The following is a 23,602-nucleotide window of genomic DNA, read 5'->3' on the forward strand; positions in this document are numbered from 1 at the left end:
TTACCTTAGTTTATTGCTCATTACTATATTATTACGCAGTAGAGAGTAGAACTTAAGGAGAATTAATTTTCATTTTTGCAATTAGCCGTACCATGGTGCACAAGTAAGTAACATAAAAGAGAAGCTACCTATTTGTCCCACACTAAGGATTATTGAGAGAGAATATTACAGAAGTCCATCTTCTCTGATTAATGTCTAGAACAAAATAAAATTAAAAAAAATATGATTTCTTGTGCTCTTGAGCCAAGATTTTTTATATGAGCTGGGTATTCTGTGCTGTAATCTGTGGTGCAAACTTAATAAACTACTCTACCAAGAGATGCTCCTCTGGCTGCTCAGACTGCTTCATATTGAGTAAACAGTTTTCTTTTTACTTCATGCTTGTCCTTCATTCAGAGAGCACTTGACATAATAGCTAGTCATTACCAGTTCAAAGAATATTACAGTTTAGATATTATAAATCATATAGGGGGTATGGGACAGCATGATGGAGCAGTGGTAAGTGCTGCTGCCTGAAGGATCAAGTGGTCTGGCTTGTAATCTTATGCTAGGTTGTTGTCTCTGTGTGGCTTCTTCATTCTTCTAAATTGGCATGTTTTGAGTGCATTTATGAGTGGATCCTGTAATGGACTGGTGCCCATTTCAGGGCTATTTCCTGTCTTGAACCCAGTGCCTCCAGGACAGGCTTCAAGCCACTGTGACCCTTAATTGGATTAAAAAGGTTTGAGGATGTTAAGTTATAAGAAGGATATGTCTTTCAGATGAATCAGATGAATTTGCCCTTTTCTTTTTAAAAATTAAAATCATTATTACATGTGCTTCAGACAATAATGACAAATGAAAGGCTTTGGGCTTCTTCATATCAGTTAAAAATCACATCGGAGAAGTAGGGTGGAACAATGGGGCAGTGTTAGAACTGCTGCCTCACAGAAAGAAGACCAAGTTTCTTCTGGGTGCTTCAGTTTCTTACCACAGTCCAAAGAAATGCAGGTTAGGTGAACTGATAAAGTCAAAATTGGCCCTAGTGTTTGGTTCTGTGTGTGTGTTCGACCTGCAGAGGACTGGTGTCCTGTCCAGGCACTTTTCCTGCCTTGTGCTCTATGCTTTCTGGGACAGGCTTCAGCTTCCCTGTGAACATGCCCTAGATAAGTGGGTCAAGAAAAGAGAGGATGGATCTGAAAAGTGGAGCAGCACATCTAATTCTTTTGGGAAGTATATAATTTCTGATTTATTTGACTTGCCAGGCCATTGAATATAACAATAAGATAACGTTTACAAACAAAGAGAAAACACTCAGTCCAAATGGCTAACGGGAGCAGCTGAAAGAAGAAGAAGACGCAGTGAGCGTAACAACGGTAAAGCAGTTATGGTATTTGGAATACTATGGCTATTCCCTGGACAATAATATTGCTACAGGTTAATTACAATCAGATGCATTACACTAATAAACAATATGCAGTTAATTTCAGTGTATTTATAAAGCCGCGTCAGGAATGTGGGTCTAAGAAAGAAAGGGTGATCACACAGGAACAGTAGCACTGCTTTGATGCTGGTTGCCACCAGTCTGCAAAACTGAGCGGAGAAATTGTATACGCCAGGGCATGAGGTACTATGCAAATGTGCGTGGCTTTACGCCAAGTTTAGGTTTTATACATCGCGATTTGAGCGTGGAAACGTTCGTACACAACATTTCTGTGCGTACACACCGTTTATACATGAGGCCCCTGGTGTTTTTGCTGTCCTGTGTCCAAGCTCCTGGTGAAGGACCAGTCTACCCCAAGGACACTTGCTCATTATAATGGACAGTAGGGAGCGTGCGTAATGTGGTGGACTTCCATTTGGTTTTATTACACTTGCAACATTCAGAAGGGATAGCACCCCCTGGATTAGTGTCACTATCAAGACCACAGTACTAGGGTGTTGTACCGTGTTACCCATTATGGATGTAATGAGAAGTCAAGCAAAATGACACCTTTTATTGGCTAACTAAAAAGATTACAATATGCAACCTTTTGTGGCCTGAGTTGCCTTGAAAGCTTGCATATTGTAATTTTTTTAATTAGCCAATAAAAGGTGTCATTTTGCTTGACTTCTCATTATATTAAGGCCACACAAATTGCAACTGCCATTACATACACCACTAGGTTTACTAAAAACACGAATTGTAAAATATGAATATACTGTACTTGCACCTCTTGTCCTAATATATGGCAAGCCAAATTAACATTTAGAGATATCTCAAAATGAATTTCAGATATCTTAAAATGTAATTTACCTTTCATTCATTTTAAGATATCTAAAATGCATCTCAAGATGTCTCAAAATCATTTCCTGTAAAACTGCCTATTATTTCAATGGGACTTCCTGTTTATTATAACATATCTTAAAATGTATTTGAGATATTTTGAAATGAGCGGGAAGTGATGTTGAAATATTTGAAAATGGACAGGAAGCTGTTTTGAGATATCTGGAAATGTATTTCAGATATCTTAAATTGTATTGTAGATATCTGAAAATGCTATTGAGATATCTTGAAATAATTGAGTGTCTTTTTAAAGATATCTTAAAACGCATTTTTGATATCTTGAAATACAATTTGAGATATCTTGAAATACATTGTTAGATATACTAACCAGAGTCCTGTGTCATGCTGTACCAACATCAGTATGAACTCTTTTTTCAGTTTTAAGGATTGCATTACAATACACTGAGCAGGTTACTAATCCATAGGATAAACAGGATTACACTTTATTCATATCAGACAAAATATAAGACTGTGAGATAAAAAATAATTTTAATCTAATAAAATCTGTGCGGAGAACAGCCCCAAAACATGGTTCCCATCAATTGAAACTAAATATAAATATTCAGCTAAAGCATGGTTGTGTTACTTCATCACTTTGCCTTGTGTTTAACTGATTCTCTATAACAAAGACCAGTAACAATTGTGTTGGCTAATGTTCTAGCTTTTACAAGCTTTTCGAATCGAAGCTGCATAATGTAGCTTATTGTCTCTCTCACAGTCTGGTGACAGTGGTGTCATGTGAGATTCACTAAAAAAAGAAAAACACCTTTGTGAAAAAGCTTGTAAAATCAAACAGGAAACCAGAACCCTCTGTTTTTCTTTGAAAAAACCTCTAGAAGAACTTTAAACAAGCTTATTCCATTTTTTTGCCTTATTTACCTTGCATTAAATATTTTTGTCTCTATATATAGTGAAAAGTCAAGCAAAATTACACCTTTTATTGGCTAAATGTAAAATTGGAGTCTTACTGAAACTCTGATAAACTACTGGCTTCATTAAATATGAAGTAGACAAAATAAATAAAAATAGAACTCAGTTTCCATAGTCCCTACACTAATAAATAAAGATTCTCTTCTTAGAGTCAGTTGTGACATGCCAGTTATGCTCTTCCAGGTATCTTTGTCATTCATCTCAAGAGTGATTTCTGCAAGGAGAACATGGTAGTAAATATTTGGTAGATCTTTGGCTATTACACCAATTGCCTCAAGAAAGATGAACTCCTTCAAACAGTCGAGTACATACAAAGAAACTGACATAACTCTGTTTTCCACTACCACAGACTTCAGATGTACAAGAGGGATGTGAGTAAACCCACATCCACTTGGAATGTTCCTGACAAAGCAACATGGCAACATTAGCAACATGGCAAGCTAACCTTCATCAAGAAACCTGGTTGCAGAGTATAAGGATTTTATTACAAATCTGCATTTTGTATAATTTCTTTAATAAATCATTTTTAGTATTACTGTTTACTGTTATTTTTCTGGCATCATTATAACTGTGTTTTAAGATTTCCCAAGGATGCAGCCATTTTGTGTATTTTTTCATGGGCACCACTGTATTCTTGACAGCAACCTGAACCCAGTGTTATTGCATGCAGGAAGAGTTGTTTTAAAATCATGACTTTTTGGTGATTCACAAACATGATACCATCTAGTCATAGTTATTTACTGTATGTAGCTTGTTACGGATGTAAATAAATAAAGGTTGTTTCTGGAACCTTCAAATGGATGGGTCTTTTGGAACCTTTTGGGCATTGCTCAAGAGTGTAGACACATAGGCTGAAAGTGATGCATCATCACACCACCATTATTTAAAAATGATGGTGTACACACACCAGCTTCCAAATTTTGGATTGAACACAAAGGAAAGACCTTGTATTAGTCTAAACTAAAGCATTTCTACAAAGCAGCAAACAATTATGGTAGAATTTAGGAAACTACAGGGTGTCCATAAAGTCTGTGTGTAATTTAAAATAGTTGTAACTTTGTAAGTATATGTGATAGAAAGAATTCGTAAAAAGGATTAGAAAGCTTGAAGTATCTAGTTTTTGTTTGTCTTTAGAAGTTTTATTTTTGCCATATTTGGGGAACTGAAAATCCACATGAGTCTGTTGAACATGAAAGAGATTCTCCCAAAGTTAATGTGTGGTGTGCTTTGGGAAAAAATTGAGTCATAGGGCCATTCTTTTTTGAAGGGCATGTTGATAATGGTGATAGCTATTTAGAAATGCTGCAAAAGTACCTTATTCCTCAACTTGAACAATTAGGACCGATAGAGTATACAGTGTTTCAACAAGATGGTGTTCCTTGTCACTTTGCTTTGCATGTTAGATAGTTTCCACATGAGAAATTCCCTAACAGATGGATTGGAAGAGATGGACCATTTTCTTGGCCTCCACGTTCGCCAGATTTGACTCCATTGGAGTTCTTTTTATGGGGACGTATGAAAATGAATGTTTATTCAACCAAATCTCAATCTTTAGAAGACTTGCAAGTTAGGATAACTGATGTGATTGCTGGTATTACTGAAAATCAGCTTGAAAATGTTTTCCGAGAACTACAGAATCATATTACCCTTTGTATTAGTAATGATGGTGGATATATTGAAAATTAACAAGAACAATAAAAAATGTAAGTGTTTCCTCTTTCTAATCCTTTTTACAGATTCTTTCTATCACATATACTTACAAAGTTACAACTATTTTAAATTGCACATAGACTTTATGGACACCCTGTACTTTATATTTTGTGTTTCAACTGAGTATGGTTTTTGTATTGGTTTTGGTAGTCTGATGGTCCTGTTTAATTTGTATTGATCTCAACCTGTCCTTCAGTTATTCTACTTGTTTTCTCATACATAAAGACCTTAATCTGCCTAAAATCCTAAAGTCTGTTTGGGTCTGTTAACTTCTAGGACAAACTACTCCAGTAGGGAGCCAATGCTATGCTTCCTGCAAGGATGTTTCATAGGCTCTGGCTCCTGCTTTGTCAAAGACATGACAGTCCACATGTTAAGAGCCAGCTTTCATTGCCACGTTTTAGCCCATCTGGATTTGTTCACCTCATATCTGTAAATCAACAGGAGTAGAATCCACACCACATCCCACTCCCCCACACTCTTTCCCCTGTAACTGGTGAGCTCACAAAACAGCTGTATCATGGCTACACAATTGGGGTCATCAGCCACAAGGTGTTTGTGAGCAAATTTCACACTACGGAGTTCATTTAGGAAATGTGTCAGGTATCCTTGTGTTGAGTTGCACTTTGTATGGCTCATTCTGTTGGGCCAGCTTTTCAAGCGTAACACTGCCTGCAACAGATGTCTACTGACCTCATAGCCCTAAGGATTCCCAGTACACGAAAGACTCTTCATCAAGGCAATTTTATTTAATTGCAAGTGACTTTCAACTCATAAACCAAACTGAAAGTGTGGTCATACAATAATTTCTGTTACTGTTCTCTTTGACATAATTGTGTTTGAATTATATCATTTATTGATCTTTAGCCTATTGAAAAAAAAAAGTAATATAATTTGCTAAGGAGCTTCATTCTGGCTGTGCTCCTCAAAGGTATCAAATAGACTAAATCTGCCTCTACTTGCTGGGGAAGGTAATGATCTAAACTAACTGATGTGATGCTTCACATGATAAAAACAATTTTTCTATATCTGTGCTAATTGAAATAACTTTTTACAAGATAAAAGTATACTGTTTTTAATACATTTTAAAGGTGTTTTTAAGCAGTCATTACAGAAAAATGGTTTATCTAGTAACTTACCTGCAGCGGATGAAAAGAGGTGCTACCCATGAATGCACATTTGTGAGAAGGTGTGAACCAAACTGAAAATGTGATTTCTCCCTACAGAGCTTAACTCTGATTTATCATAAAGTTTTAGGCTTCCTCTTTTTATATCACCTGTGTTCCTAATTCAATTATAATTTGAACTAAATGTAAATTCCATATCTGCAGGTTCAACATCATATGTGCAGCAGTATGACTTACTTGCATTTTGCTATATTAACAGTGAAAAAATATTCTGTATATCTAAGTGAACAGGTAATTATCTCAATTATGCTAATTGGGAGATAAAATGTGGCATGCAAACTAGCAAACAGTGTGATCCACGCGGACAGCAGTTGTCAGACCTGTTTTAGGTAATTTGAAATTACATTGGGATTAGCATGTTATAGCATCACCCAAAACACAACCTGTCAAATGTTTCTCCTACAAGGTATTGAAAGTAAACAAGCACATCTGCCTAAGGTTTCATCCACTACAGGCAAACATAACTCTATTAATATATTTTTCTTACACTGTTTACTTTGATGACATAGTAATTTTGTATATAGTTCTTGGCCTCTAAGTATGATCAAATTGACTTCACGTTTCATAAATAAATTTGTGCCAGCTGTGTTGTCTAATATAAGCATAAGCTTAGTGTTCATACAAATGAAAACTGCTCAGGGCACCTTATTCAAATTTTGAATGAGGACACGTTGGGTTTAAATACAAAAAAAAAGTTCTATGGCCATAAGTAATTTTCTTGGACTTTTAAAACAAAATGAAATAAGGTAATTGTTGCAGCCTAAAAATGAGACTGGTCATGTTGGTTGGGAAACCTGTCCTCTAACAACTGTCACTCAAAGGAATTAACAGACAGAGTCACGCTAAGGAGCTGAATCCAGGCTGTCCTGTTTTGCTGTTATACATTTACTAACACTGATGTCCATCCACTCTTTTACTGAACCCTTTAAGCCCAATTCAGTTTCATGGGGACTTGTAGCCTGTAGTAGAAGAACTGAGGCAGAAACCAATCCTGGGCAGAACAACAGAAATACATACAGGAATAATTTCAGATAGCCAAATTAACCTAACATGCAAGAGAAAAAATGGGGATACCCAGAAAACAAAATCAAGCATAAAACACAAGGTGATATATGTACACATTTCACAAAGGCATGTAATTGAGCTTTGTTTTGAACCTGGTTCATTTGAACTCAGAAAACATTAGTGCTAAAGCACTGTGCCATCATACTGCACCATAACAACAGGTGCTTTGTAATTTGATTTCTCTCTGTTAATGTCTTCTCTTTATATTGCCTGTAGATTACGATGTTTTATGTTAATTGATGTGTTGTATTTCTAGCAGACTGTCAGCAAAATTTCCTACATTGATTGGCTTTCACACTTCCTCAAACTGCATGAAATGTGTTGATTTCTTTTCCCCTAATACAGTGCCTATAAAAAGTATTCACCGCCTTGGACGTTTTCACACTTTATTGTTATATAACTTTGAATCACACTGGATTTAATTTGACTTTTTTGATAATGATCATCTGAAAAAGACTCTTTAATGTCAACGCAAAAACAGATCTTAGAAATATAATCTAAATCAATTACAAATCTCTCTACTATAATAAAAAAATCCTGGGATGAGACAAGACCTTTTAGCCTGGGACGAGATGAGAATTTTTCAGAGAGATACTTTCATGTCCCACGAGACGAGACTTTGTGCCAAGAGATTTAACCAGGCCCAGGGCCGGAAATAAAAGATAAAGAGTAGATGACAAAGTAGAACGTCGTAAAGAATTCAAAACTGATGACGCAATACACATGCAGAGCAGGTTACAGATAATGAAAGTACGAAAATTCATTAGTGCAAACAAACAGAAATTATTATTCAGTGAAATAACGGAACAGTGAAAAGGGATCGAATAAATTCTTCAGATTTAAACTTTAAGTCGGAGACTTGTAGATCATCTAATTCATGTTGCCATCAGGGAAAAGTAGTGTTTCTTCCCAATGAAGAGGCGTATCCATGAGAATTAAAAGATTTGTTGTTTGGTGAACGTGAAATCCACATATGTGAGTCACAGAGACGTGAAGTGGCTGGCGTGTAGCGCAGGCCGGGGGGTTTGGCAAGCAGAATGAGTAAGGGGCAAAGCCCCCTAGTATAAAACAGAAAATAATTGATTGCATAAGTGATTATACAAGAAAAAGACTAGTGAGGGAGGCCATCAAGAGACCTATGATAGCTCTGAAGGGGTTACAAGCTACAGTGGATGAAACTGGAGAGACTACGCGCAGCAGTCCCTGCCTGGGTGATTTGCCAGTTGCAACTTAACGAGAGAACGGCAATGGGAAAGTCACTATTAAAAAAAAAAAATTGCACGGATAGTCTGCCAGAAGGTACATGGCAAACTCTGAACTTGGCTTGAAGAAAGTTCTGCTGTTTGATGAGACAAAAATGTAGATCATTAGACTAAACACCATGTTTGTCCTAAGCCAAACACTGCATCAAAAACACACCACCACTACTGTGAAGCATGGTGGGGCAGCACCCACCATGAATTGAATACAGCAAAATACAGGTAAAATCCTGGAGGAAAACCTGATGCTGTCTGCAAGAAACATGCTCCTTGGGAGAAAATTTGTTTTCCAGCAAGACAATGATCCCAAGCATAAAGCCAAAGATACAAAGGAATGGCATAAAACCAAAAATAGGAATGTCCTGGAGTGTCCGAATCTGCGTCTAGATCTTAATCCAATTGAGAAATAGTAGTTGGACTTGAAAAAAGCTTTTCACTCATGATCCCCATGCAACCCAACAAAGCTTAAGTAGTTTTGTAAAGAACAATGGACAACTGTCCAGATGTGCAATGCTGAGAGAGACCTATACAAATAGAGTCAAGGCAGCTATGGAACTACTACAACATCAACAACATTTATTTATATAGCACATTTTCATACTGATAGTGACTTGAACGGGTGCATACTTGTAATTAATTTAGATCACTTTGCAGAGATCTGTTTTCACTTTAACATAAACGTTTTTCTGCTGATTAATGTAAAAAAACACATTAGATCCACTGTGTTTCAATGATGTGCAATAATAAAATATGAAAACTTCCAAGAGAGGTGAATACTTTTTACAGACACAGCATCTACATAAAAATACAGACTATTTTCATTTAAGACCTATGCATGTTAGAATTAAGGACTTCATTGTCTTTCTCTCCATTCATCCATGACCATTGTTTGAGCCTTTTTAAATGATTTTTAGGACCTTGAAGCACTGGTATCTACTTTGGCAGCATCAGGTATAAGGCAACAACCAGCCCATAAATGGGGTTCTAGTCCACTGCTGGGCTCATGCACACACCTCCACTCAATCGTGTCTTTGGAATGTGGAAGGGGGAACAAAAATACCTAATGAAAAATCCACACAGATTTGGGCAGAATGTGCAAATGCTACACAGAAGAGTGTTTCAGGGCTCTGGGGTGGTCAGGCTGTAGGGTTGTGCAATACTTTTTTTATTTTATTAATATACAGTAGTTATCATTGTGCATTATTTAAAACAAACAATAGATCTGGTGAAGCAGTTTGTGAATTATGAAGGATGATCATGAGAATAGTATTACTTTACATATTATCTTTACCCTGTATGTGCTTTGCTGTATATGTATCTATTGTTACTTTGATTCAGATGTTTTACCTGAATTCATATACATTATTATTCACAAAATGTGAATTTCCCCTTGGGATTAATAAAGTATCTATCTATCTATCTATTAACCTTTAATGGTGGTGCAATGGTTAGTGTAGGTCCAAGAGCTTGAATTTGATTTCTGGCCCTAATCACTGTCTATACAGAATTCACACATTCTGCGCATCTGTTTTCCCTAGGTACTCCAAGTCTTCTTCTATAATACAATGACATGTTAGATTAGTGGTGTCTTTAAATTGAGTGTACATGAATGTGCCCTGCATTATTTCCATGAATGATTTCTGGCTTGTACTCAGTGCTACCAGGATAGGCTTCCTACTCTCCTGCTATTAGACTAAGTCAGTTGAGACACTGGATGGATAATTATAATTTTCATTTTGCTTATCCTGTCATCCATAACAATAAAAACAGCCTGAGGAGCCAACAGCTGTGGGTGCCCCCGGGTCTAATAGCCTAGCTTTGTACCGGTATGGTGTGTAGCTAAGACACAGGACATTAAACCTCAATTTTGCAGGTTAAAGTTCACCCTATGACTCACTGTGTGTCCCTGAGCAAGTCACTTATCTGTCTGTATTCCCATTGTAAGAATGTATGTAAACAATCATACTACAGTATGTCCACATTTTGTACATTGCCCTGGATAATGACTGTAGTGCTTTACTGAACAATTATATGAGTCATCTAATTAGGAAATGGCAACTGATATATTCAGACTGAGCTGTCTGGGATCTAAAAGTTGAAGCAATGAAGCTTACTGTTGAGAGTTTGGGATTTTAACATACTACTTGGATTTATTATCTTGACATAACTGTCTGTATAAGTAGTGTATTGCATGGTTTTATTGCACTGTAATGTTTTTTTTTCTTTAATTCCTGCAAACTATGAAATGCATCATATAAAATGAATACTGATAAATCTAAAGGACGGGTTTGGCGTTTATTGTTTAAGTCATTTTCCAATGGTATTCTCATGTCTTGTCTTGCATGACACTTCAATACCATATATAACAATCACTACCTGAACAGCAATAATCCCAGATATTTTAGGCTATTATTTAGGTAGCATACATTGTAAAGGCCAGCAGTGCTGACGTTCTTTGTCTACATTAAATCTCTTAGCATGTCTGTTGTCTCTGACTTCTATTAACACTTAAGACAGTAATCTGTTAACACGGATTGACGGAAACCAGGAATGGAAACTACTGTCAGCGGCTCAGTCTGTTGCTCGCGTCGTCAGCTTATTATGGGAAAGGTGGTCATTCAACACTTAAGTGTATTTCGAATTCATCTTGTTTATTCTTTAGAACTGAATTAAAAATCCTATTATTTCAACCTATAATAAACTATTTAAAAGTAAGACATCATGCGACCAGTGTAAACCCAATCAGTTTAAGACATCATGCAACCAAAGTAAAACCAATCAGTTTTGCGTTTCTTAGGACTGTCCAAGCTAAACATGAAGACTTTGCACACGTCTTACAAAACCCTTCATGAAGCCCTCTGTTGCTCCGTTCGGCTCACTCATTACGACAGTAAGGGAAAAAGTGATACGGCTTCTGGCTTCAGAGGGCGGCTACGAGAAGAGGCGGGTCTTTACGACACTGGTGGAGGTTCCGGAAGTGTTGCTGATACTAAGTGGGAGAAAGTCATATGTAATATCTTGCATTGACTGGAAATTCGTGGAAAGAGCAGAAACGCTGTAAATTCTGGAGCAGCCGCGGATGTAACATCTTTGCGAAATGCTAAGATTCAGATTTAAAACCAACATATTCCGTAGCGAAGTTTAAAAATGGTATTTGTTTTAACTGGAAAGGAACGAAACACTAACGCCATCGATAGGATTAAATATCGCAGTAGCGCGATTACTGGATAATATCTATGAAATTCGTTGCAGCGAGAAAGCGAACATAATTCTTAATTTTAATGTTAATCTTACTCATCTAAACTGAGACGGAATGTAATTTCGTAATGCACTGCATCTCATATTACCATTATTTCGGGTACAGAGAGGGTGTTGCAACAAGAAGACTGTATAGGTACTGACGTTGCGTGGCGACAAAGTGGGATGTGGCCGGACTGGATTTCGTGTTGGTGTTTAAAATGTAAGTGTCATTTAAGTTGTGAAGCTGAGAGGGGACTTTGTCACACTGCTGTGACGTTGTGCCGGCAGACTAGCAAGTGAATGATTACCAGGATGAACAAGCCCTTTGGCGATCCTGTGACTCAAGGTGCACGCGCGTCACCGGGCATTTAAAACGGGAAGGAGGGGAGGGGGGGATTTAAAAATTATACATTAATATATACAGGAGAAGCACATCATCTGAAGGAACTTTTATTTTAACATCTGCTTTCGCAAAGAAGTACCAACATGACCACCACGCATCCCATTAACGACTCGTCGCGAGCCCTGGGAAGACTGGAAATAAGCCATCAAGTTGTCAACTGCGAGAAAGACGGTGAAAATGAAACGCGGAAAATCCAGGAAGCCTCTCGGAAGCGCCTGAATGGATGTGTGCCCCTCTCTCATCAAGTGGCCGGACACAAGTACGGAGTGGATAAAGTAGGTTAGTAACCAGCAGCCGTCACCCTCCCTGCTGCACGTAACGAAGGTGTTCTTCTAATTACAGAGTTGCCTCTTGGTAGCGCTTGCGCAACTATTCATTTGCTTTGCAAACCTTGCCCAGTTGGTAACTAATCACACACATTTTTGTGTATATGCAGATTCAGAGTCTATTTAATGCCTTTCATAGAACGTTTTCATTCACGTACATATAATTTTGCAGAGATTAATATTTGTGAGTTATGAGGCACTGGTAGCTTGAGTGTCTTTTGGTGGGTTCACACAGTGCATTTAGTTTTGAGACTTGAGCGAGCACTGAATCACAGTTCTTGCTGAGGTGACTTTTCCTTCTGTTAGTTACTAAGAACAACTGTGGGTAATATTCTCTATTGACTTTGGAGTTGCTTTAAATGAAAGTTCATAGTCCAGTGATAATGGTGCCCATGACTCACTAGACAGAGTATGCCCACTCCCCTCTGATAATAATAATTCAGTATTGTATTCATCACTAGAGGAAAGGGCACTAATTGGTGGGTGGGGTTGTTCCCTGGGCTGTTTCATAGAGCATCACATATTTTTAGATTCCAGCAGTATCTTCAAAAATAATGTTTATATTTGCATAGTTTTCCATGTGCAAGTATCAAATGATAAAAATGTCAGAGTTTACCTGCCACCCTTAGTGACCAAGTATATACTTTAGTTGTTATGGTGAAGAACAGACATTTGTAGTTAAGTGATTGCTAGTTATGCTTATAGCAAGATCAGAATAAGAGTTGACTTTCCTCGAGTCTGTAATGGTAAAAGGGATATGGTAGTGCAATGGTGTTTGGTGCTTTGCAAGACATGAGTTATTACAAGATAATGGAAACATTTTAATATTTCACAGGTTTCTGTTGACTTAATAGGAAGGGTTGGTACTTTGTTTTTACAGTTCATTGTCCTGGCAAGCTGCTAGAAGCAGTACAGAAGTATGGATTTTTCTGTGCTGCTTGAATTTGTAAAATCTGCCTAAACAGTTTTTTGCAAATTTGCAAATAATTTTATAAACTTCAATTCATCCGCATATTTTCAGAGTGCATCACAGAGTTGATGGCATTGGGAGTCCAGCTCCATACACAGCCTCATGAGTTGGGCAAGGACCAACTTTGAATGAGACACCACCACATTTCTGAACATGATTACAAGCATTGGCTCATTTGTAAAGCCAGTCTGCACAGGTCAGGGTTATTGGAGAAAACTGTAATATCTAGAGATAACCAGGGAGAGTGCACACTCCCATTTGGACAGTGAAAAGGCTAGGTGTTGCCTCTGGAGTAGGCTAGGCTAGGCTAGGCGTTGTCTCAGAATTGGCCTTGTCCCTGGTGCTTCCATGATGGGTTCTGGTCACTGCAACCTTGAACTTGTTCATGCTCGTTCAGTGGTACATACATGGCAATTTTAATCTAAGAATAACAATCCTTACTTTGGCACTAGCTTCTCAAAGTGCCCTGCTTCACGTGAGCTGACTTTTCTGGTGCATGGGTTGAACAAACTGTGTTGGTGAGCAGTGTTGTTGACAGATTTACATGGCCAAACTTTCAGTACATTTTTAATTTTATGCCTTTTAAAAGGAGTGTTTACTGAATTAGAATTTTGTGTACCTTTAATGTATTCATATGTACCTGGCAGTTTATAACATATTTGTGTAAGGTGTAGGGTGTTTCAACATGGATTCATATGGCTTATAAGTAGTGATACACCAAAATGAAAATTCTTGGCTGAAGCAAATGTTAAGTTGTAGAATCCACTGGGCAGAATACCGAATACCTTTTTTCCCAATTATTTTTTGCACATTGTTTTTGCGCCATTGCTTTAAGGCCTTAATTAAATAAGTTTAACATTTATGTTTTTAAATGAAACTGAATTATAAAAGTGCAAGTTGATAAAAAAATATTTTATTATTATTGAAGGTAGTCTTTTCAAGGTAGACACAGCTTTAAAAAGCTAAAATCAAAGTAGACACAAATATACAACTACAACAGAAATGTAATATGAAAAGAGTAAGTTTTGTCAATTTGTTGGCTGATAGGTCATATGGATCCACATTGTTTATCAAACTCAACTTGTTTAAACAGAGTTCTTTTGGTATGATCCATTTTTCTTCTCCTTTCCTTTGTCCAATTGCTTTTGTAAAAACATTGCAGTTTCTTGCAATATGTTGCGACTGTGGGGGTTCCGTGTTTTGAACCAGCCTAGTACAGTCCTTCGTAGATGAGGTTCACACTCTTCACAATACAGTGTAGTGTGATGTATCACCCATTTCCTTTAGAATTGGAAGCAATGTTTGAAAGCTTCCTCAATAACCAGTGCAGAAGTGCAATAGAAGAGCACTACATATTCAGTAGACAAAAATCAGTGCATCCCTACATCAATTTCCTTTTTGAAACTGGTCAGTTATTTGTAGGGTTATTTTTCACTTGTAACATTGACATGCAGAGACACACTCCATTTTAAAAGTTTTACACAAGGTTTCCCTATGAGTAGTTTGTGTTTGGCTGTGGTCAGAATTACAAGGCATCTCTAAAATGTAAGTCAAGAGAGTTGTTTTTTTTTTTAATTTCTAGGTTAGTTAAAACATGGGAAAGTGTAAATATCCTTTATAAAAACAGTACTGTATTATCTTGATCTAATCATCTTACTGTGTTTTTTCCAGTATGCACAGAGTAACAATGGATATTTTCACTATTATCATTCTGTTTGTTTTCCAGAGGAAGTAAATTGCATGTAATTTAAGGTTGAAAACATTAGAAACAGCATCTCTGTACCATTTAGTTTATTTTTCTCCTGACGACTACCTATATTTTTAAAGTGATATTCAGCATAACCTTTAATAAATGAATAAATTAATGTGTGTATATATACACCATCAATAAACATTAATTGAAGTATCTGTAATAGAGATTACTTATTGATGCACTGATTTATTAATAAGATGGATAGGCCTGATTTGTTTTCTTTTTCAGTGTGGTTTGAAGAATGAGACAGCAACATATATATCTGATGAAGTGTTAAATAGATGCCTGTGCCTTATTTTCATCTTTGTTAAAACATAAAATCTAGCATTACTCATGTGCAATATATCGCTGTGAAGGACAATAGCAGAAACATGCTGGTTTTACTCAGCACTGGGTACTACTGGGACAGGATGACCCAGTATATTGAAAACCTCTCAAGCTTCTGGTGTGTCTTCATTGTACTGTCACAGGTTATCTGCAGCAGCTTAGGCTCCTCACCTGGAGGTCTAAATTAATCATGGAATCTGCTCTTTCAAACTTAAATAGATTTCTCACTCACCTCTTTTCTCACAAAAGAATTAATTTTTTATCTGGAATAAGTGTGTAATATATGCCATGGTGCATTGAAGTTTCTTTCAGTGAACTGCGTCAAACTAACAAGTATTCATAGCAACAGCTGATTCCTCAGTATGTTTTATCATTGTGTTTAACATAGTAAAGACAAATGGGTTTCATTTGTATTTTCCATAGTTTAGTTGACTTTATAAAGGCAATTAATTTGTTCATATTTTCCAAAAAAAAAGTGATGACTTTTTTTTTACAGATTCAAGTTAGAATTTCAAAAATATATGAAAGGCTCAAGAGCCAACTTTTATCAGTGAATAAGTTAGCTAGAAGGCACTCTTTTTCATGAAAGAATGTGTATATTATATTTCTTGGTACACTCTGCCAGTAGTCTTTACCCTTCAATGGCTACTGCACATCTGAATGAATAGAGCAAGAGCAGGTTTTCTGACCACATTTTGGAACACAAGACCCCAAAAATGTGTTGTTTGAGGGTGCTGCCTTTTTGACATCACTTTGTCTGGCTCAGGTGGCATATGTTTCAAAGCCAGGGCTTCATAGTGAGTAAAGCAGTGAGTCCAAGCTACTTCCAGATTTGCTGCCTCCTTAATCCTTTTCATAACGCTTCTGTTGTTCCCTAACATGTTGGCTACCCTGTGGTCACTCATTATGCATTTGCAGCTTGACCAGTCTAGCCTGCATTTTACCAGAGTTATTTAAATCCTCAAAAATCTGTGTTCATGACATGCTGGTAGGAAATATCAAACAGCCACAAAGGTCCTCATGCAACTGTCTCTCCGACATGTTAAACATATACCAAGAAATCAGTACGCAATGCAGTGTTTGTGCTTTTATCCATTTATGTCGCAAAATGTCCTGCTGATTTTGTGCAAGATAAAAGCTGTTGCTCCAACTTCTGAGCAGTGTTGCTAATCTAATGAGACACCATGTAATTGCTCATTGGAACTTGTCTCATTTTTTTTTTTTCCTTTTATCTGCAAACTTTTTGTCTAAGATGCTTTTAACCATGTCTGTTGCTAAAGGCAGAATTAATCTCTGTGCAATAGTGTATGCAGCTTTCTGCTTAGCTGCACTGCAACAAGCAATATAGGAGGCTAACTGCAGTTTATCATTGGAATTGAGATTTCTGCTGAGTTCCTGAGGTGTCATTTCAAGTCTTTCTTTGAAAAACGGACAGTGGCTTGTGTTTCAGATAATATGGAGGAGTCAGTAGATGTCTTTCTAACATATTTGTTTTTATAGTATCATTTGCCAGATTTATGTTACATATAATGTATAAATGGGCTATGCATCCTGGCTTTTATTTGTATGGCTGACAAGCCAAATGTTATTAAATAGTTATGGTAAACTCTTGTCCCATCTGAGTGCTAGTTACCTAACATGGCCGTTCCACTGGAAAGCTAGCACTCTTATTGTGTCAAGTCTCAATATCATTGTTGTATTTGTCTAGGTACTCTTTTATTTTTCTTGTGAAAAAACAATTATTTGTCTTTGGCCTATTTAATTTAGTTTCAATAAAGTGACAGTCTGAGATTGTTTTACCAAGTCAATTTGTATTGAATTAAATATGCTTGGTTATTTGTGCAGTTATGGCATTCAGTTGAATTTGGTGTTGGGAAAGCCATTGCATAATTTCATGGACTAAACGGATGATAACATGTTGCAAGAATATACACCACTACGGTTTTTCCTTTTTTTTCTTTTTTTTTTCTTCTTCACGCAAGCCCAGAAAAGCATTAGATTAAATTAACCTGAATGATACCGTCTCCATAAAAAAACTACATTAATTCCTTCCTGACCCACCTAAGGGTTAAAACCAAGGGTTTTATGAGGTTAAAAATTATATATATATAAAAGTAAAATGATAGTTTTACTGTAAAAAATAATTTTGAATGTTTGGTAAAACACAAATACGCTTGAAGCAGTTAAATATCTTTGGGAACAATTTTTGATCCTACACATTATCCAGGCCTGTGTGAACATGCTTAAAAACTAATATCTGAACACCTTGACATTTAATTTATAATGTTCACATAGATCCTTGGGGAGGCAAATACTTTTTTTTTTGGTATACTGTATTAATCCCTAAGGGGAAGTTCTCTTTTCACATGACCTTTGGGGGTCAAAGCACAGGGTCAGCCATTCTATAGTGACCCTGGAGTAATTTTCAGGTTAAGGGGTACATATCAATAAAAGATAGCATTTTCAAAGCAGCTTAACCCAGTTGAGGGTTGTTAGGGTCTGGAGCCTATTCTGGGAACATCGTGCACAAGGGATCTGCAAGCCCTGGACACAGTCCCAGTCCATCGAAGGGGCCCACTTACACATGTTCTTTAACAATTTAGAATAGCCAATTAACCTAACATTTAAGTGTTTGAAGATATGGGAGGAAAACTAGAGTTCCTGAAGAAAAACACAAACCAAAATAAAAATTGTACAGACAATGATGGGTCATGTGATTTGCATCTGGCCCCAGATGTCTAGATCTGTGAGGCATCTGTGCCATCCATTGTGCCATCTTGTCACACCCAAGTAAATACAGTATATGCATAAGTGTTTCTCACTGTATCGAAAGTTGTGCTGCCAACTTAAAGAAAATTTTCAAACACTGGCACAGCAGAGAAATGTGATAGACCATACAGCACATCCGAGTGCAGCATTTAATAGTGTTTTAATTTGTTGTGATATCCCCCTGCCCCTTTGCAAATACTGATGGGGTACTTTTATTCTGCAGAAAAGTAAATCATAGTTTAATAACTACTACATTTTAGAGTCCCATTTCTATTTATATCTACAGTATGTACAAGTCTGACAAAGGTGTTTTTTTTAGCTTAACTGATTAATTGAATGTTAGTGACAATTGAATGGGAGATGATTAGAAAGCATGCAAGAAAACTACTCAGGTAATCTTAGCTCTGGATTTGCAATGTTTATAACAGATAGTGGTCCTTTTATTTAGGAACAGAACATACCATCATAACAAAGCACAGCCCCCGTCAAGCATATAAAAAAAATAACATAGCAAGTACAATAGAATGCTCTGAAGACAATCCAGAACTCGATCCCTATTAAAAAATGGGAGGTGGTATACGTATCTTTAGGGGAACCAAATGATTTGCTTCACTTACAGTGAGAGGATTGTCAGTTATGCTGGTTTTTTTGTCATCAAAAATTTTCTATAAAATGAGTCATCAGCTACAAAATGTTCTGAATATACTTCTGCAATTTGACATTAGTCCATATCTTGCTGCTCTTTGCCAGATATTGTTGGATGCTGAAGTAGTAAAAGAAAAAATGGAATTTGAGCAGAGTGTTCAGTTTTTTCTTCCTTATAAAACCTTTGCTACAAATGTTTACATCTACAGGAGCAAAGGATGACTAAAGTTAACAACACCCATTTTAGTTTTTAATAAATGTTAAGTTCAAATTATATTTACTATTTACTTTTTATTTTGAAATATTGTATATATTATGATATACTCTATGTATTACTCTATATAAATTAAAAAATGATTGATATGGTCTAAAAGGTAAATAACACATTGTTATGATCCTTCTACGTTTCTTACCAAATTATAAAATGAATTATTTTTTATGATTTTTACGAATAGATTTTAAAGCAGCAAATTTAGTCACACTTACATTATTAGACAGATTTTACATACTTAATGAACTTATAGCTCATCATATATTTGAGTCTAAACAGAAGAACAAAAACCAGATTAATGTATTTTTATTTTGCACTTTCCATTGACAAACTGTAAAACTAAATATGCATTAAGTCATTTTAAATATATAGGGAAGGAAGGGCAGCAACGCAGTGGTTATCTTTGCTGGTTGAAATCTCTGAAACCTCTAAAAAATAAAAATCTTTTGAGTAGTCACTCAGCCAGTCAGTTAATCAGTCACATGGTGTTTGAGTGTGATTGTGTTATAAACAGCCATGTGGAGATTTTTTTATAGTATTTAATATCACCTCTCATCAGTTCAAAGCAATTAACCACCTTAGCATTATGTTTACCTCAGGAAAAACTAGTCAAAAGTGTTTAATTTTTTAACAACAAAAAATGATACGTGTAACAGAAACATGCAGGTACAAAATGGCAGCATAATTACAGTAGGAAAGATAATGTCTAGTGTCCAGTGCAGATTTAGTGTATGTGTCAGTCAATCAGTCATCGTCCAACCCTCTATATCCTAACACAGGGTCTGCTGTAGCCAATCTCAGCCAGCACAGGGTGCAAGGCTGGAACAAACCCCAGGCAGGGTTCCAGCCCACCGCAGTTAGTGTATGTGCTTCATGTGAAATGTTTTGAAACACCAACACACATAGGTACTGTTTGAGAAGATGTCAAAAGATTTTTTTGTAGGATTTTATTGGTTGCTTGCGTGTGACAGGGTAGAATGTGAGTGCCTGACTCACACAATCGACACCGCCTGTTGTGTTATTGTAGTCTAAAACAGTAAAAGGCAAAGTGACTTCCACATTTCCCCTAACACGAACATTGACAGTTGCTGCATTGTGAAGAATGCTTAGGAGGCAAATGTCTTTCATTGCCTTCCATTTCGCCTTTGTGCTGCACAACTACTGTACCATTTTGCAGCTTGACGAGTTCACGTGACTGGAGTATTGCGGTGGTTCGGATGCACAGTGCAATATGCATCAGGTTTCCTTTGAACTAAAATCTCAAGCAGTTTAGGTGAGGTATAGGATCTGTCCATTGTTATACAGTAACCTTGTCAAGCAAGTGAGGTATAGGATCTGTCCATTGTTATACAGTAACCTTGGTCAAGCACAGGGTCTGCCAGTAACATTACAGGTGATGTAGCAACGCTGTATTGACTGTACATGTCATACCATTTGGTCCCTCTGGCAAGGAAAAGTATGAAGTTTCAGATGTATCCAGAGCTTGCTTTGCATAGCATATAGAAATTCATATTTGTTACAACAACTATATAGTCCACCAGACTATCAGTGAAAAATTGTAAGTAGTCCAGATAATCATGATCAACACATTTTTTGAATGGGGTTATCTATAAATGGGCAAAAAGGGGTTGCAGGATTGTTGGCAGTAGGATGAAGCCATCAACAAACGTCATTGAAGCTTGGCAGGTCAGAATCTACCAAACAGATGTCAGTTTCACTGTTTGTGTCAACATCTGATGACCAGTCCACATTTTTGTGATTGGTTCGAGGAATGGTTCTGCTTCAGTTGTAAAATTGGCTTTCTGGGTTTTCATTTGCCTCTGTGTTTTTGTTGGAGGCCCCACCACACTTATGAATATTGATGAGCTACCATAGAGTTACCATAAAGTAGCAAAATACATAGAAATATTCATGATTTTTTGCAGCATGATGTTATTTCATCTACTAGATGGCAGCAGAATACTATCCTGAGTTTTATTTGGGCTTAACACTGTAAAAACGGATCTTTACACGTCATCCCGAGTTATGCTGGGTTTATGCTTGATGCTCGGAACACTTATGCACATGCATCATGGTACGCCCAGCGATCTTTTGATCTGTCCTCTGAGCAAGTTGTCAGAAATTAGCATGACATGTACATGAGTTGCAGTAGCAGCAAAAATATGGGTGGCATGTATGTTCAAGTTTTGTACATGACGTCAGCATCATTGTTTAGTATCAACATCTCCATAGTTATGGACATGCCTGTCAGAACAACTGGGATTAAATTGGCAGTTCTTTGAAAGTGGATGTGGAAATGTGCAAGACAAAATGGAAGCAAATTCGAGACTGATACGTCCATACAAAACAGAAACTTTCAGAGGAAAAAAGTGGAGATTCGGTCTTTCAAGATAATACAGTGTGACGGCAAACTGCATTGCAGCTCCAACAGGATCAGTGTGTGTGCTTCGATGTTTGATGGTTTGTGCAGTGAAGCAAATCATCAAATTTAAATGCTGGCATATGAAAGTACTCATGCTGCTTTTCTTCATCCGTTTCTTATGTAGGCAATACAAGTGTTGCATATTCCCCATTGTAATGATGCAATACAGTTAAAGGTACAGCATCAGGATGCAAAAAAATTTTATCTTCAACATCTTACTTTCCCCAGCTCACAATATAGTGATGTCTCACACTGCCATCTGGTGGAATCCTCCAGATTTACATAAAGTTACATATGCAAGTATAGACAGTACACTGCTTGCGTAGCAGCAGCATCCGAAAGCATGCACATTGTGTAGCGTTAAGAATATCCTGGATTTTAAACTTAACTGTATTTACATATAATTTTGAGTTTGTGAAGTTATTGCCAAGGAGGTTAAAACATGCAACAATAGAGAGCCAAAAAAAAAAAAAAACCCTGAAAATGTCTATTAAAAATCAATGGATTTAGGTGTGGATGATATTGAACATTTTTTTTTATTGTGACAGTTTGAAGGTGTATATCTTGTATTTGAACAGGAAGACAGAAGGAACATTAAAAAAATTGGGGGCAAAAATTTTAGAAACCAGGAACTACAAAGGTAAAAAAGAATGTCATGTTAAAGTTTTTTGCCCTACTTACCCAGAAGATGAACATAGTATTCTTGTGCTCTCCAAGGTACCCTTGCCAGTCCAAGACTATTTGCATTGAACTTTTCATGTTATGAGGTGTATGAAAAATGGATGTTTTTATACATGAAGTGGAATCAGCTTAGTAAGATATATTAGTGTGCTCTGTAGAATTTCACTAACTGCTCTGCAAGCTCATTTGCACACCACCGCTGCATGGTACCCCTTATAATGCTGAAATGTTGAACTGTCTTTGCAGGCACTAAAAATGTACAACTGTAAGCGGAAGAATGCTGACATGGTTACTTGCAGGGATTGTGCCATTTGCTTTGTTCTTGTTCTGACATGTGTTATGACATCTTTTTATGGCAGCACAGCCCCTATCATACATTCCATGTGCGGCATAGGCAGCCTTGAGACAGGCAGTGTTTGATCAGAAGATGAGAAGTAGGGAGCAGTGGGCTTCTGAAGAACAGGTTACAGGAATGCTGAAGATTAAAATTGTGTAGGCTATTATAAATATACTATATACCAGTGTTACATAGCCATAACAAAGTGGTAAATCATTCAATACCAGCAGGTATTTTTGAAGAGCAACCAGATCAGCTACCTGCATAACAACTGGTAAGGATACCAGTCACACAGTATGCAAATATTATACCTGACTTTGGGCATTTCATTCCATCATGTGAACTTAAGTTTTTTGTGGCCAGAGTTTGGAGCTGACAGTTTGTTATATTAAAATGTTAAATGTTAGTGGAATTCTTGCATAACAAATGTAATTGGTTAATAAGTTAAATGTCTTCTAAGTTAGCTAAATAGGGGTGAAGGCTAAGGTGTACAGGATCTGTACAATCAATGAATTATTGATTGTTATCATAGTGTAAGCTAACCTGTGGAGTAAGACCTGTTAAAGTGGATAAGAGCAAATGTTTATTGACTTCCTATGTGACAATGGCTCCCAAGAAGTCTATACAGGCCATGGACTCTGGAGCATACACATACCTGGTGCACTGTAACATTTAATAAGGCACTTTATAAGCCTCCTCTCATCTAGCACCATGAAGACAAGATGGTTAGGGCTGAGGGAACTTTAATAGCCAGTAGTAAGTGTGCATATGGAGAGTCACTGGAGTCTACAACGTTTTGACCAACCTGCTCTCATAAAGCGGCTGTGAGCAGCTTGAAAGAAGCAGCTGCCAGGTCAATGGGTATTATGTCTTTCTTAATCTAATAAAAATGCAGTTGAGACCAGGATATCCCATAGCACAAAAGACAGCTTATCCCTTACCCAGGACTGTATCTTGGCCCTGAAGTTCACATGTCTTCAGCAGTGTGGACAACTACATAAG

The 23,602-nt window shown here is 37.0% G+C and overlaps 1 protein-coding gene across 1 annotated transcript in view; it reads left to right on the forward strand.

Annotated features, from left to right (window-relative positions):
- The first annotated feature begins 11,424 nt into the window (after positions 1 to 11,424).
- Positions 11,425 to 23,602, forward strand: part of ipmkb (inositol polyphosphate multikinase b) — a 51,685-nt gene continuing 39,507 nt past the window's right edge. The window contains exon 1 of the mRNA XM_028795410.2: positions 11,425 to 12,378. Within this exon, the coding sequence (XP_028651243.1) occupies positions 12,183 to 12,378 (196 nt within the window). The 5' untranslated portion in view covers positions 11,425 to 12,182. The remainder of the gene's footprint in view (positions 12,379 to 23,602) is intronic.

This window comes from Erpetoichthys calabaricus, chromosome 2 (assembly GCF_900747795.2).
Source record: "Erpetoichthys calabaricus chromosome 2, fErpCal1.3, whole genome shotgun sequence".
Taxonomy (NCBI): Eukaryota; Metazoa; Chordata; class Cladistia; order Polypteriformes; family Polypteridae; genus Erpetoichthys; species Erpetoichthys calabaricus.